The sequence below is a fragment of the Octopus bimaculoides genome, chromosome 1 (genome assembly GCF_046866305.1).
Source record: "Octopus bimaculoides isolate indiv1 chromosome 1, ASM4686630v1, whole genome shotgun sequence".
Taxonomy (NCBI): Eukaryota; Metazoa; Mollusca; class Cephalopoda; order Octopoda; family Octopodidae; genus Octopus; species Octopus bimaculoides.
The window spans coordinates 119,365,077-119,380,761 of NC_142928.1; the positions used below are offsets into that span (position 1 = coordinate 119,365,077).

Below are 15,685 nucleotides of genomic sequence, written 5' to 3' on the forward strand. Positions count from 1 at the left end.
GCATACAAAAGTTCCCTAATAAGTGAAGTAAAAACCTTCGTTTTAAACTTCAGTCGGGTCAAATTAAAAACATTCCCCGTTGTTCGATATTTTATGTAGATACCCTCCTCAGAGTTTTGAAAGGAATGTGACACCACAACGGCAAAGTATATTGCAAAGAGGGTGGGTGCAACAAGGTCTCCCTGCTTTACTCCATTTTCCACAGCAAAAGATTCAGAAAGCCTACCACCAAATTTAACCCTAGCTCTCATATCCTGATGCAAAGCCCTGACCATGTTTATAAACTTTTCTGGGCAACCTATTTTCCCCAGAATTAACCACAGAGCACTTCTTCGATTAACAGTATCGAATGCTTTGCTCAAATCAACAAAGCAATGGTACAGACAAAGATTCTGCTCAATGCACTTCTCTTGTAATTGTCTGACAGTAAAGATACAATCAGCTGTGCCCCTGGAGGAACGAAAACCACACTGAGACTCAGACACTATATTTGGAACTATAAAGGTATTTAAACGTTCTAACAAAATGCGGGCGAGCACCTTTCCAACCACAGACAAAAGGAAATCCCAAGAAAATTACCACACAGATCCTTTGACCCCTATTTATATAAGGAGACAAGAATGGCAACAATCCAGTCTCGAGACACTTTCTCACTTCTCCAACAGTGACAAATTAAAATATTTAAGAGTTCCATCATTTTGTCACCCCCATATTTCAAGACTTCTGCACAGATTCCATCAGATCCTGGAGACTTGTTGTTATTCAGCTTATTCAAAGCTGAATAAATGTCATTTAGAATTGGTTCAAATGCCATCTCTTCTATAACTGGAAGTTTTTCAATTTTTTCTATCGTCCTCATGTTAACGGATGATGGTCTATTCAAAAGTGTAGAAAAATGTTCTACCCAACGCTTATGAGTAGTAGCGGTGTCAATTAGAAGAAAACATCCATCTTCTGTTCTCACTGGAGCTACTGAGGAAGATTTTGGACCATATACCTCCCTAACATAAGAATACAAACCCCTGGCATCATTTCTATCAGCTGCTTCTTGTGAACCTTTTGCCCTATCATTCCACCATTCTTGTTTAATTTTCCTTAGAGCAGTTTGCACTCCCCGAGCAGTGTATTGCCTAAGTTTTATTTTTCTAAAAGTAGATCATGAAATTCTGCTGATCTATCTGAGAACCAATCTCTGGATTTATGAGATTTAAATCCCACTGACAAACTTGCAGCTTGAAATACTTTTGTTTTGAAATCTTCCCATAGATTGTTTGTGTCAAGATTAATACTTTCTATAGCGTCGTGGAATCTTTGCAAGTTGCTTGATAATTTAAAGTTTGCAACATTTAACTTTTTGGGTATCTTAGGACCAGACTGTTAATTTTAGGTCTTATCGAAAAATCTATTTTGCCACGCAGTAGATGATGGTCAGTCCCGCTCTCTGCCCCTCTCATGACCCAAACGCTAGAAACGTCTTTCATATCACGTTTCTTAATCAAAATATAATCTATGAGATGCCAGTGCTTAGATCTTGGGTGCATCCAGGTGGTTTTATATTTATTTTTCTGCTTAAACAGAGTGTTGGTGACAACCAGATTATTCTCAGTACAAAACGTCAAAAGAGCTACTCCATTTTTATTGCATTTTCCAATCCCATGTCGACCTAAAACAGGCCATGAAACATAGTCCTTTCCAACTCTTGCATTGAAATCTCCCAAAATGACCAGAGTATCAGAAATTGGTACTTTCCTCAATAATCTTGCTAGATTGTCATAAAACTGTCCCACAGTTTCATCAGAATGGGACATTGTTGGTGCATAAATACTGACAACGGTAAGAAACCTACCTTTTGTCAGTTTGATACGGCATGACATGACCCGGTCAGATATACCACTTGGAAGCTCTGCAATGGAGGATACTAATGTATTCTTGGGAGCAAACCCAACACCAGATTATCTACGCTGACCCTTAGGTAGGCCTTTCCAGAAGATAGTATATCCATAAGTAGATTCAATTACTTGACCCTCACCAGAGAGACGAGTTTCAGAGAGCGCAACTATATGAAGGGAATATTTCTTTAGCTCACATGCAATAAGTGCAGTACGCCTTTCCGGCCTCTTGTTGAAATTATCATCAAGAAGTGTGCGCACATTCCAACAGCCGAAATTCAAACGACGTTTATTTTTACTTTTTCTTGAGGACTATTTGACCACAGTGGCAGGATGACGACCGGGTCCAACCTGTGATACACTGGGACACCTGCCGGGCCAGACCTGTTCCCCTGATGTTCCCAAACCTTTTTTGCCATTTACTGAATTTGTTTCAGACATTTTAAAATAAGTTACAGGTGCATTTTTAGGTTTCTGCCAACCAACCAATTCAATGATTTTATCAAGATCTGATGTACAGGAAGTACCTGTGCAGATGAATAATTTTTAGTGGGTGTAGCTTGCACTGCACTACCCCCACTAATTAGCCTAAGAAGACTTTCACCGGTGTGACAAGAGAATTGACAAAACCAGGAATTTCCAAGGCCTCAGGTTTTATTTCGGAGATTTCCTTCTCCTAGGTAGATTACCAACCAAGGTTAAAGAGCTTCTACCTGCCCACGAGGTAAGCCGTCCCATTCCAGACACCTAACCGACACTCAGAAACTCTGTAAAGTGATCAAATATCACTCCGGTGACCGATGTGGAGCAGCTCATTCATGAAAAAAAAAAAAAATAAATAAATAAAAATAAAATAAAATAATATATAGAAAAAGATAAAAACTAATATTAAAAATAATATATATATATATATAAAAAAATAAAATTTTTCATATATACATATTTACAGACATTCATACATATACATATATCCATATATATACATATTTACAGACATTTTGTTGGATGGTCGTTAACTGTTCAGGAGTTCATCCGCCCTGTCAGGTCGCTCTTCAGTGCTACTCGTAACATGTAATCCAGTACAACCTGTTGCATGGTCGGGTCGTCTGCGACTAAACTGGCAACCCCACCAGGCTTGCTTGGTGAGGGGGGTGTTGTTGGACACCCTGCAGGACGAAAAATAAGACCTGTCAAAAGGCGGATGAACTCCTCATAGCGTAGATACACACATACATACACGCATACACACAAACCTCCACACATATATATATATATACACACACATACACACACAAAATGGGTACACAACTGGTTGACGAACGGGCTCGAGTAACATCTCTGTGAATATTTTGCAGCTTTTATAATAATATATACAAGTATGTGTATATGTACATATATATACATACATACATACATATATATATATATATATATATACATATATATATATATATATATATATATATATATATATATATATATATATATATATATATATATATATATATATATATATATATATATATATATATATACGCACAAACATATTTAGTAACACGCTGACTCAGATGCTTGCTAATGTTTCGTCAGCAAAATGCGGCCATTTTCTTTCGTTTGCACTGTAAGTCATACACAGAAATGCACACACACACATGCGCACGCATCCATGCACACCTGCACATTATTAGCGAGATGCAGGTATAAGGTATACCTGATCACTCAATGAATGCTTGTACTTCAAAACAACCAAGGGAAAAGTACATACGGGGTGGTAACATGAAATCCTACCACTTTGAATAAATCAGCCAAAGAAGAATGATATGTAAAAGTGCATGATCCCAGAGGTGTTCCAGCATGAACTCAGCCATATGACTGAAACGAATAAAAGAATAATAAAAATTCTTAAGTCACAACCTCCTAACTAGGGTGGTTATAATCCTGGGGACCAAGAGTTGGGTTTAAAGACGTATTCCTCGACCGTCTTAATAGTGACGATCAAGCAAGTTCAGATGACATTGTGTCATTTATATCATTTATAAAAGATATGACGCAAACAGAACTTCAAATATATTTGGCGAAGAAAACATGTAGCACTTGATAGACCTTTACAGCAGTTTCAAAATTTCAGCGATTGGTTGAAATAATAAGGTGTATTACGCAAACAGGTATGCAATAACACTTATCGAATAAGTAAACGTTATTATCAACTTGTAATTTCGATAATGCCGGTGAATTTTTGGATGGTGTCTTATTTTTCTTTTCACATGGGAATGCGGCATGTGCGTATTTGGATTTTATTTTAGGTTTTATGATCCTCGGCAAAATAATAGTCATCAAGGTTTAGAAAATATCGGCCCAGCGCTAGATACGTACAATGGGCTTGGATTCATACACACACACACGCACACACACGCACGCACACACACACATTGTTTTGAATAAATGTCAATAAGCAAAATTCTAATGAGTTACAAAATTCCCGCACACGCATATATCCTTCCTCTAAAAAGGTAAGAGAACCCATTCATAAAAAAAAAAAACTCTCGCAAAAATATTGTTTTAAAATCCTACTTACACATCGCACACAGATACTACGGGCTCTACCATAAACTCCTCAATACACACATTAGGCATACATTTGTGCGCCTACAACTATAAAAATACAAAGACCACACCACAACCCTAACATAAACAACCAACGAAAAGTCTTGTGAAGGCAGCATCGTCAATAAACACAAAACCCTAACTATCTTATAAACAAACACAAACACTAGACAACAAACATTTAAAGATATTAATACGAGGGTGTATGAAAAGTTCTGAGCCTCAAAAAAAAAAAAAAACATAGTACAAGACTCCTGATGAATTATTTTTCAACATAGTCCCCCTCGATGGCTGAACACTTTCTCCATCGGTGCTGAAGCGTCATTATCCTGGCGTTGAGGAACTCTTTTGTTTGAGATTCCAAGAAACTTCCTACAGCATCTATGACGTCATTGTCACTGGCAAAATGATGACCAGCCAGGGCTTTTTTTCATTTTGGGGAATAGATGAAAATCAGAGAGGACTAAATCTTGTGAATAAAGTGGATAGGGAACAAGTTCGTATCCACAATCACGAAATGTTGCCATGGCAACCACTGGGGTGTGGGCTGGAACATTGTCGTGATAAAAAGTACTCCTCTGGTGAGTCGTCCCGGCCTTTTTTTTATTGCATCTCGGAGGCATTTCAGTAGCTGAGAATAATACATCCCTGTCACGGTGTGACCCTTTTCAAGTTAATCGATCAGCAAGACACCTTGAGAATCCAAAAATACTGACGCCATGACCTTACCAGCTGAAGGAATGACCCTGGCCTTCTTTGAGATAGCAGAAGATGTGTGCTTCCACTGCTTTGATTGTTCTTTAGTTTCAGGCTGGTAGTGATGAACTTAACCTTCGTCCATAGTAATGAAACGAGCAAGAAAATTCTCTTCATCAGCTTCAAAAGTTCCAGATTGCCCGTGGACAAAGTGCACCTGGTGCATTTCTGTTCAGGCGTCAAAAGGCGAGGGACCCAACTTCAAGAAACCTTTGAGAACCCAAGTTCTTTTGTCACAATGTTGTCTGCTCTTTCAGTTGAGATGCCCAGTCTCTCGGCTATCTGACGACATGATATTCGGCGATCTTGCATTATCATACCAAGAGCAAGGTCAATGTTGTCCTCGGTGATTGCAGCTGGAAGTCTCATTGGTGCTGGATCATCTTCTACATTCTCCCTGCCACGCTGGAATTCATTTACCCAGTGTTTGACTGTTGCATATGAAGGAGCATTGTCTGTTAAGGTTCTCACCATATCTTCATGGATTTCTGATGGAGTCATGCCTTTCAAATGAAGGTACTTTATGACAGCACGATACTCAGTTTTCTCCATTTTCCTTGTAACCTTGACACTTGTTTTTTGAAAAATCTGCATCAAAAAAAAAAAAAATTAAAGTATCAGAATCATGAAAATGAACAAAAATACTCCGAAAAGACTGTACTTACCAGAAAAAATCGTTTCAGCTACCTTGACAACAGCTTCGTAATCTTTGTTGCAGCTGAACATGTCGCGTCTTGCAGTCTTACAAATTTTTCTGTAGTAGATTTTTTAATCTTTATGCTCTCCAGTGCCGTTGACTGTTCACCAATACCTCAAACTGTTCCTGAAAATAGAAGATAATATGTCTACGGAGAAGGATGCAAGTTTTCCATTATCAATATTTTCTACACTGAAGTTTTCTCCTATTAAAGGTTTATTATTTTTTTAACATACTATTCAGAGTCATAATTCAAACAGATTTATCTATACATACGTATGGTTGAATATATGTTTATTCCTTACCCTATTTTTAAATCATTATAATCACTCATGAGAGGGAACGAGCGTTTTTGTGTCAGAAGAAGAGACAGATAGATAGATAGATAGATAGATAGATAGATAGATAGATAGATAGATAGATAGATAGATGGATAGATAGATAGACAGACAGACAGACAGACAGATAGATAGATAGATAGATAGATAGATAGACAGACAGACAGACAGACAGACAGATAGATAGATAGATAGATAGATAGATAGATAGATAGATAGATAGATAGATAGATAAATAGAGAGAGAGAGAGAGAGAGAGAGAGAGAGAAACTTCTACTTATGTATATACATTCATATATCATTCTTTCTGAGTTTAGCACACAGACAGCAATTTTTAGTCGGAGTGTACGTCATTTCTATCGAGACCCTAGTGTTCAGTTGGTATTTATTTTATCGACCCCCTAAAAGGATGAAAGGCCAAGCTGACCTCGTCGGGATGAGAAATCAGAACGCAAAGAGCCGAAAGAAAAGCCGCTAAGTATTTTACCCGATGCTCTAAAGTCTCTGCCATCACACCGCCGTCATACACACATAAAAGTATACTCCTCGCATTTTCATATGTGTCTTTGTGTGTGTGTGTGTGTGTGTGCGTGTGTGTGTGTGTGTATGTGTGTGTGTGTGTGTGTGTGTCTGTCTGTGTCTGTGTGTTTGTGTGTAGGGGCGTGCGTACCTCTATATGTGTATATATTTGTGTAAAGTAGAGAACGCCGTAAAATTAAAAACAATTAAGTAATTGATAAGTATGTTCAAATCTTTCATTTTACATGAACATGTTTTCTCGCTTGAAGCAAAGAACGTAATACTTTCCAAGATAAGTAACCTTATAATTCTCTATTTACTACAGAATTAAAATGTCCGCCAGCGACAATGTTTGAAGGTTATCTTGCTCGGCAGACTTGTCTCCACGTGACCTCTACGTTATTATAACTCACCTACTGTGTTTGAATGTGTTTCATTATGTCCGTCACAATTTAACTAGCACGCTATCTTTGCTTCGTTTTCATTATCAGTTCTTTTCCTGTTTCTCATTTTACTCTTTGCGCTCCACCCCTTTCTCATTCTACTCTACCTTCATTTTATCAGAATCTTCCACTTATGACCAGGTTTCATTTCTTCTTTTTAGTGTATCTGGTCTACTTAATCAGTCTCTGCCTTCCTCACTCCATCTTGCTACTCCCCACTCCCTTTCGACCATTCACCCTCATAATTTCTCGCCTCTATGCTTCTTAATATCTTGGTATATTCAGTTATGTTCTCTTTCGTCGACTAATCTTTGATGGTTCTTATATCTACTTTTCCCCCCAATTCGCTCTCATAATACTTAAGTTAACACCAACCTAACTAGCATGGAAACACACATACATAAATGGATATATGGAGGGGATGAAAGCATTATACCACCAAAAAGCAATGAATGGGTACATATCTCGTAAGCCAGAGGATAACAACAACATTGACAGAAAGTGTAGCCTCTCCTGAACTTGTAATAGATACATTACTTCCTACCTTCAAGGATATGCCTCTACTATCCATTAACATGAGACAGCCCCTAAATACCTGATAAACAAGAAAGACAATGATACCACCAGACATCCACGTTATGATAGGAAATGTCGGCTCTGCGATGCCAGTGTGGAAGATACCACTCACATCATCAGCAGCTGCTTCAAAATATCTACGAGACACTACCTGCCCCTAAAGCATTATATTATTGCAAAGATTATTTACAATGCTATCCGCAGGAAGGATTGCTCTGACATACATCAAAGGCACGTCAGAACTAGCATGTATTCACACCTTTAAAAACAAGGAATGCTGGTGGAACACTCCAATAAAAATAGCAATTCGGTGAAAATATAACAAACCTGATATTGTTCTATGGGACAGGGAACAAGAATCATGCAGATATGTAGAGGTGAACTGCCCAACGGATATGAACGTACTATCACAAGTAAAGGGAGAAGAGAAAAATTATAGTGAATCAATGCAGAATTTACAGCTCCCGTTCCCTTACTATGAATTCTCATTTGCACCTACCATTGCAGAAGTATTAGTTTTTGTACTTACAAATAGGCACAAAGACTTAAAAATGCTAGGAGCAAATTAAACTGACGCAGATTCAGCCACACACTTACAAACACCGGGAAATCTTTAACTCAAAAACATCTTGTCACTTTGTTAGGAACCGGCGTGGACTCTCTTAAGAACTTAAATAAAGCTCAAAGAGAAATTATGCATACATACAAACATACATACACATACGCATACACATGTATAAAACCAAACTGAAACTTCGGAGACGCTATCAACCATTTCTTTGCAAAAATAAACAGGTACTCTCTAAAAATCATTGAATGATGCCCCTTCAGTTTAAAGTTTAATACCAATTTTCTTCATATATAATTTCACATAAAACCTAACACATACACACACACACACACACACACACACACACACACATATATATATGTACACATATATATATATTGATTGATTGATTGATAGATTGATTGATTGATTGATTGATTGATTGATTGATTGATTGATTGATTGATTGATTGATTGATTGATTGATCGATGGGATAATTATAATCCTGGCAATAGCTTCATTAGCACATTATCTAAGATCCTGACTGGCATAATATATCAATAATTGAAGGAAGATCGGCGAGACACCGACTAATTGAAAGGGGACCACTTCACAACTACAAGGTAAGATCCAGTAAGCTCGATAGAAGCACCTCAGACTGAATAATGATAATAATAATTTAAATGAAGATGTCAAAACAACGTTACAATCGCTTCTGTAAACAAACGATTTTTTAAATTTCGTGTTTTATACAGTGTTATGTAATATATGCCATATATATCATAGGAATATGAAATCATAAACGGATATAAAGGTATTAAATGATAAAATAGTTCACATACGGAAACGATTGTAATGTGGATTCCACTAATTTCCTGATTAAAATAAAATATAGATATATAGTATTTATGGTTGTGTGTATATTTGTGTGCATGTATGGGGATGCTTATGTGTGTGTGTTTGTGTTTGTGTGTGTGTGTGTGTGTGTGTGTGTGTGCATGCATGCGCATATGTAAGTATATCCACACAAATGTGGAAATCTCATGGATACACATTTTTCATTGATTTGCTGTGGGTTGCATGTTACGTCAATGAATTTCTAAAGCCTGCCAAGATCTGAGAGGTGATTGTGATTGATGTAAATCTCCAACGTTAAATCGGACTTCAGATTTAATTGGGTCTATTTCATTCCTTTGTTTTATGTGAAATATTAAACATAAACATAATGTATCTTCCACATTCGTGTAATATTGGTATATATAAATTTCGTTGTCACCGTGCATTGGTTTTAAAATGTTATTTGTTGGTTAATGCTTGTAGTATTTACATGATATGTAACATTTTTCTACTTATTTTTTTCTACACGAACTTGTGTCGTTCCTATAATTTTTTACATATTCTTATGATTTTATTTCAGCTCACCTTTGTAACAACCCTCATATATAAACGTTTGTGATTATGTGTGGCTATGGATATACATGTGTATTTCCCTGTGTCTGTGTGAACCAGTCTATATTTGTGCGTGCACGTCTAGATTGTGTGTTATTAAAAGAATTTGCTAAGAAAAACAAGTCAATAAGAATGTTTATTTAAGTGATAGTCCCTCTATAAAAGAAAATAGTTACACTGGATAAGAGTAGAACAGATTCAACGGTAAAGGAAATTTTCATATTTTGTCTAACAACACTATTTCAAATAATTATTTATTTCCAAAAACTGCAAAAATAAAGAAAGAAAAATATCGTGCGTTAACTTTTCACTAGTTTTCCGTTTCACTTATGGAAACTTTCAAGAATTATTCTTTCGGAGCAAATATTATTTTAACGAATAATGAGTAAGAAGAGATGTACTTTGTAGCCAACAGATAATGCTCCTGTTTACGATGTTTATGTATGTATTCGAGCAACAAATATAAATAGAGTAATTCCCTAATCGTTACAAATGTCAATACACCAATGCTTGGAATGAATATATTTCTTACTCACGTTTGTTGTTGGTAAGAAACGAACGGCAATAAAAGGAAAGAGAAAGAAATATATTTTATTTAAAGAATGTTGGATGTTCATAAAAAAGCTTAACAACATAGAAAGCAATCACAATAATGATTAAAATTTCTACTTTGGGTACAAAGAAAAATATTCGGGAAGTCGGGTTACCATCGATCACGATACCTAACTAGTGCTTTATTTATCGCTGAAACTGGTGCTTTCATGATTTAAAAGAAGAAAAGTATTGTTGACCTCCGCGGAATTAGAAATCAGGACTTGAATAACCGGACCGAATATTGCGAAGCATTTTCCTTGCGCTCTTGCCCTACTAGTAGTAGTAATAATAATAATCCTTTATATTATCGGCATAAGGCCTGAAATTTGAGGGAGGAGGTTAGTCGATTACATCGACCCAAGTACTCAACTGGTACTTAATTTATCGACCCCGAAAAGATGAAAGGGAAAGTCGACATCGGCGAAATTTGAACTCAGATACCACCCAATCTGGACAAACATCTGCACACTTTAGAAATACGGTACAATCTTGGTGTCTTGCAAATATCGGCTTCACTTGGAACTGCACGCATACTGCGTAAAGTACTGTGTGTCTGAAGTTCTTGTTGTGACATGAGAGATAATCTATACCCCCGGTACACGCAATATTTTCAATCTACAGCATCAAAGTGTTTGGTACTATGTGACATCGTTAATAATGATAATAATCCTTTCTGCTGTAGGCACATGGAGTCTATGGGGAAGGGGACTGTAGGTACATGGATTCTATGGGGAAGGGGACAGTCGATCTCATCGACCCAAGTACTCAACTTGTACTTGTTTTATCTATCCCCAAAAGGATGAAAGGCAAAGTCGACTCCGGCGGAATTTGATCTCAGACCTTAGCAACGGGTGAAATACAGCTAACCATTTCGGCAAGCGTGCTAACCATTTGGCTAGCTCGCTGCCGTAATAATAATAGTAACAACAGCAACAACAACAACAACAACAATAATAATAATAATAATAATAATAATAATAATAATAATAATAATAATAATAATAATAATAATAATAATAAGCTACAACATCCTTAACTGGACACTAAACGAACTATGTAAAATAGACAGGAAAAGAAGAAAAATAACGACAGGATATAGGATGCACCACCCAAAATCTGACATAGAAAGGCTATATATACAACGCACAGAAGGTGGCAGGGGTCTTATACAGCTAGAAAACTATTATAAAATAACCACCATAGGACTGCAAAAATACCTACTCCAGAAGCAAGGGAAACTAATACAAATAGCCACAAAACACGAGCAAAACAAAAAACTGTTTTCAGTATTTAAGGAAGCTGACAAATACAAACAAGAAATCAATCTACCTAACAAATACGAAGAAGAAGAAGAAGAAACAACAAAAGCTATAAAACAAATGAAATCCAAACTAAAACTAGAACAGCAACGGACCATGATAAAACGATGGCAAGAAAAGCCCCTACATGGTAAATACTGGGCTAAACTAAATGCGAAAGAAATAGACAGAGAAAAATCCCAGCAATGGCTGAGAAGCTCAGGACTCAAAGCAGAGACTGAAGGATTTTTAATTGCTGCACAAGACCAAAGCCTCCCCACCAGAAATTACCAAAAACACATAATGAAAAGAAATATAACAAGTAACTGTAGAATATGTGGAGATCGACAAGAAACAATAAATCATATTATCTCTGGCTGCCCAGTCCTGGCTAAGAAGGAATATATTCACAGACACGACAGAGCTGGGACCTATATACACTGGAAGCTATGCCAACATTATGGAATAACAACAGAAAAAAGATGGTATAAACACACGCCAGAAAAGGTCACAGAAAACGAGAAAGCAACCATACTCTGGGATATGCCAATACACACAGATAGAGAAATTAAGGCAAATAGACCAGAGATAGTTGTCAAAGATCATGAAGAAAAAAAATGCTTTCTAATTGATGTATCAATACCAGCAGATGACAACGTTTCTCTAAAAGAAATGGAAAAACTTTCAAAATACAAAGACCTGGAAATAGAGATAACTCGAATGTGGAATCTAAAAACAGAAACAATTCCTATCATAGTAGGTGCCTTAGGTATAATAAAAAAATATTCAGACAAATACATAACAAAAATAGCAGGACTTACAAATATATATAACATACAGAAAATTGCACTACTGGGTACTGCATACATTCTACGCAAAACACTTTCAATACAGTAAACATAAGAGCACCACAGCAAACCACAGCACATACCCAAGGCGCACAGAGCTGCGCTCGGTAGTGAAGTGAAAGCACGTTATAAAAATAAAACTACTGAATAATAATAATAATAATAATAATAATAATAATAATAATAATACACATCCTACGCAAAACACTTTCAATACAGTAACTATAAGAGCATCACAGCAAACCACAGCACATACCCAAGGCACACAAAGCTGCGCTCGGTAGTGAAGTGAAAGCACGTTATAAAAATAAAACTACTGAACAATAAGAAGAAGAAGAAGAAGAAGAAGAAGAAGAAGAAGAAGAAGAAGAAGAAGAAGAAGAAGAAGAAGAAGAAGAAGAAGAAGAAGAAGAAGAAGAAGAAGAAGAAGAAGAAGAAGAAGAAGAAGAATTGTTGCAGCAGAAAATATGGGTGTTGATGTCAAGAAGAAGAAACATAATGGGAGTAACAAAAGAAAAGATCCATGGTGGAGAAGAACCCAGGCTCTCGAAGGACATTTTTGTGTTAGGCCGAAAAGAAAAGGAGGGGCTTAAAAGCGAACAAAAATACAGGGCACTGTACAGGAAGTATAATATTGACAGAAAGGGCCTGAAAGTGGTAATGGAAGAACTCGAACAGCGCCTTGTTGCAAAGAAAGCAAATATGGTAACATACGACCAAAGAATGAAGGCTTAACAGCAGAATAGGTTATTCAGAGTAGATCAGAAGAGATTTTACAAAGAAATAAATGGAGAGTGTACCGATAAAAAGTTAATACCAGATAACATTGAAAGTCAAAGGAGTTGGAGTGACATCTGGAGCAAAGACAAGGAGCACAAGAAGGATGCTGAATGGTTGCAAGAACTGAAACAAACAGTAGTCTGTCCAAAATAGGCAGAACTATCATTTAGGGACGTGAAGGAAATCAGCAAAAAATGGGCAACTGGAGCACCCCGGGGCCAGATGGAGTTCAAGGCTACTGAATCAAAAGATTTGGTGAATGTCATGCACGAATACCTGCATTACTCAGCATTTTGTTAAATGCCGACCAAGTACCAACAGAGTGGTTGACAATGGGTAGGACAGTGCTGTGCTTGAAAAACATAGAAAAAGGCAATACGGTAGACAATTACAGGCCGATATCCTGCTTGCTATCTATGTAGAAATTATTGACTGGAATAGTCGCAGAGTTAATGAACGGACTTCTGGAAAAGAATATAGTCATGTCACATGAGCAGAAGGGTTGCAAGCCTAACTGAAGAGGCACCAAGGATCATCACCTGGTAGACAAAACTGTATTTAGAGACTGCAAAAGGAGGAAAACTAACTTAGCCATGTCATGGATCGATTACCGTAAAGCGTACGATATGATCCCAATATGAACAGATTTAGTTTTGCATCAAATGTTGAGCGATTGCTTGGGGAAAAAATGGCGTAGCGGAAGACGGAACTGACAGCGTATGGAAGAAGTTTAGGGACAATAGAAATCAGGAGAGGACTCTTCCAAGGGGACTGCCTGCCCCTACTGATCTTTTTATTGAGAATGATACCACTACCACTGATTCTGAGGAAAGCACAGGTGGGGTATGTATTCAAAAGCTGCCAACAAAAAGTCAACCACTTGTTATTCATGGATGACCTCAAAGTTTATGGTAAAGATGAATTCCAAGTTAGTTCCCTCATTGATACGATGTATACTTTCAGTGATGATATCAGATTGGAGTTCGGACTGCAAAAAATGTGGTGGGTTAGTCTTGAAGAGAGGCAAAATCAAATGCGACCATGAGACAGAGAATAGGAAGCCAGACATAGTCTTAATTGAGAAAGAAAACAAACTATGCTGGATCATAGATATACCATGCCCAGCTGACAACAAAATATGTGATAAGGAAGAAAGAAAAGTCGTGAGATATGACAGGTTAGCATGGGAGGTTAAGCAGCTGTGGTCGATGAAAAAGGTAGCATCAGTGACAATAATTGTCGGAGACCTGGAAGCAGTGAGTAAAAATGTTGAAAAATACGTGGAACAAATAGGGGTACCGCAAAAGAAATCGATAGGCTTTAAAAGATAAGTTTTGGGATTCTTCACGGTGGTGCCTTAGGATGGCCGTAGTGTAATAACTGAAACAAATAAAAGATAACTGATACTCGTATACAATAACTCGACTTTAGTTAAGGTGACGTAGTACAGAAAAAATAAGATTGTAGAAGAGAGTTCGAACAAAATTGTGAAATTGTCACGTGAACTCAGCTACCTAACTGGTTGAAATGTTAGAAAGTGCACTAAAAATGTATTTGTGCTTAGGGGTAATATGAAAGCATGTGGTGGGGTGGAATTTGGCACTCGCTTGGGAAAGTGTAGACTTCTATATCAGTGAAATTTTTGAGGTGAAATTTAACATGACGTTTACAAGCTCCAGGTCAATCCTCATTGATCAGGCGAATGATCAAAACGTTCGAGCCATTAACATTCTACTTTTTTTCATATCACGAAATATGATGCACAATGAATTCACCAGTCTTATTTAATTCAGTCAGAAACTCAAAGAAAGGTTATATATCATAAGGACCAAATAATAATTTCCTTTCTTTTAATAGTAATTTCTTTTAACTAATATCCTAAAGGAAATATTACAAAACAGCAACGATAAAAACTTCTGAATGAAAGATTAAGATATGCGTCAAGAACACCTAATATAATCTAGTCTATTAATTTATGATCTTCAATGTACACGGTGAAGTATACGGCATACAAAGACCATGACTTGAATATTTAAACACCAATAACCTTAAATATACAAATGGTAATTCCTTATTAACTTACTATAGAGATGAAAGGAACGCCCTATATAAAATGGGTGTAAAGACAGAATCAATGTAATCAGAAAGAAATAAGAGTCACCCAAGAAAAATATTACAATTGAGGAAGAGCCAAAAAAAAAAAAAGACACCAAAGATAATATACTTAGCGTATAAGCTAACAGAAAATTAGAAATACAAAGCAGAAAGTACAAGCATTTAGATAGCAAGAGAACATTTGGAGAAGTGTCAAATGTTTGGCATTTTTCCAAAGATTCTAACATA

The 15,685-nt window shown here is 36.7% G+C and overlaps 1 protein-coding gene across 1 annotated transcript; it reads right to left on the reverse strand.

Annotated features, from left to right (window-relative positions):
- Positions 1-3,453: 3,453 nt before the first annotated feature.
- LOC149137702 (uncharacterized) lies at positions 3,454-6,066 on the reverse strand. Its single transcript, XM_089345761.1, has one exon. The coding sequence runs from the start codon at positions 5,841-5,843 to the stop codon at positions 5,451-5,453; it is 393 nt and encodes a 130-aa protein (XP_089201887.1). The 5' UTR covers positions 5,844-6,066; the 3' UTR covers positions 3,454-5,450.
- Between the last annotated feature and the right edge of the window lie 9,619 nt (positions 6,067-15,685).

Excerpts from the sequence above, each read along its gene's own strand:
- LOC149137702 (XM_089345761.1), bottom strand. The coding sequence starts at position 5,843 with ATGCAGATTTTTCAAAAAACAAGTGTCAAGGTTACAAGGAAAATGGAG.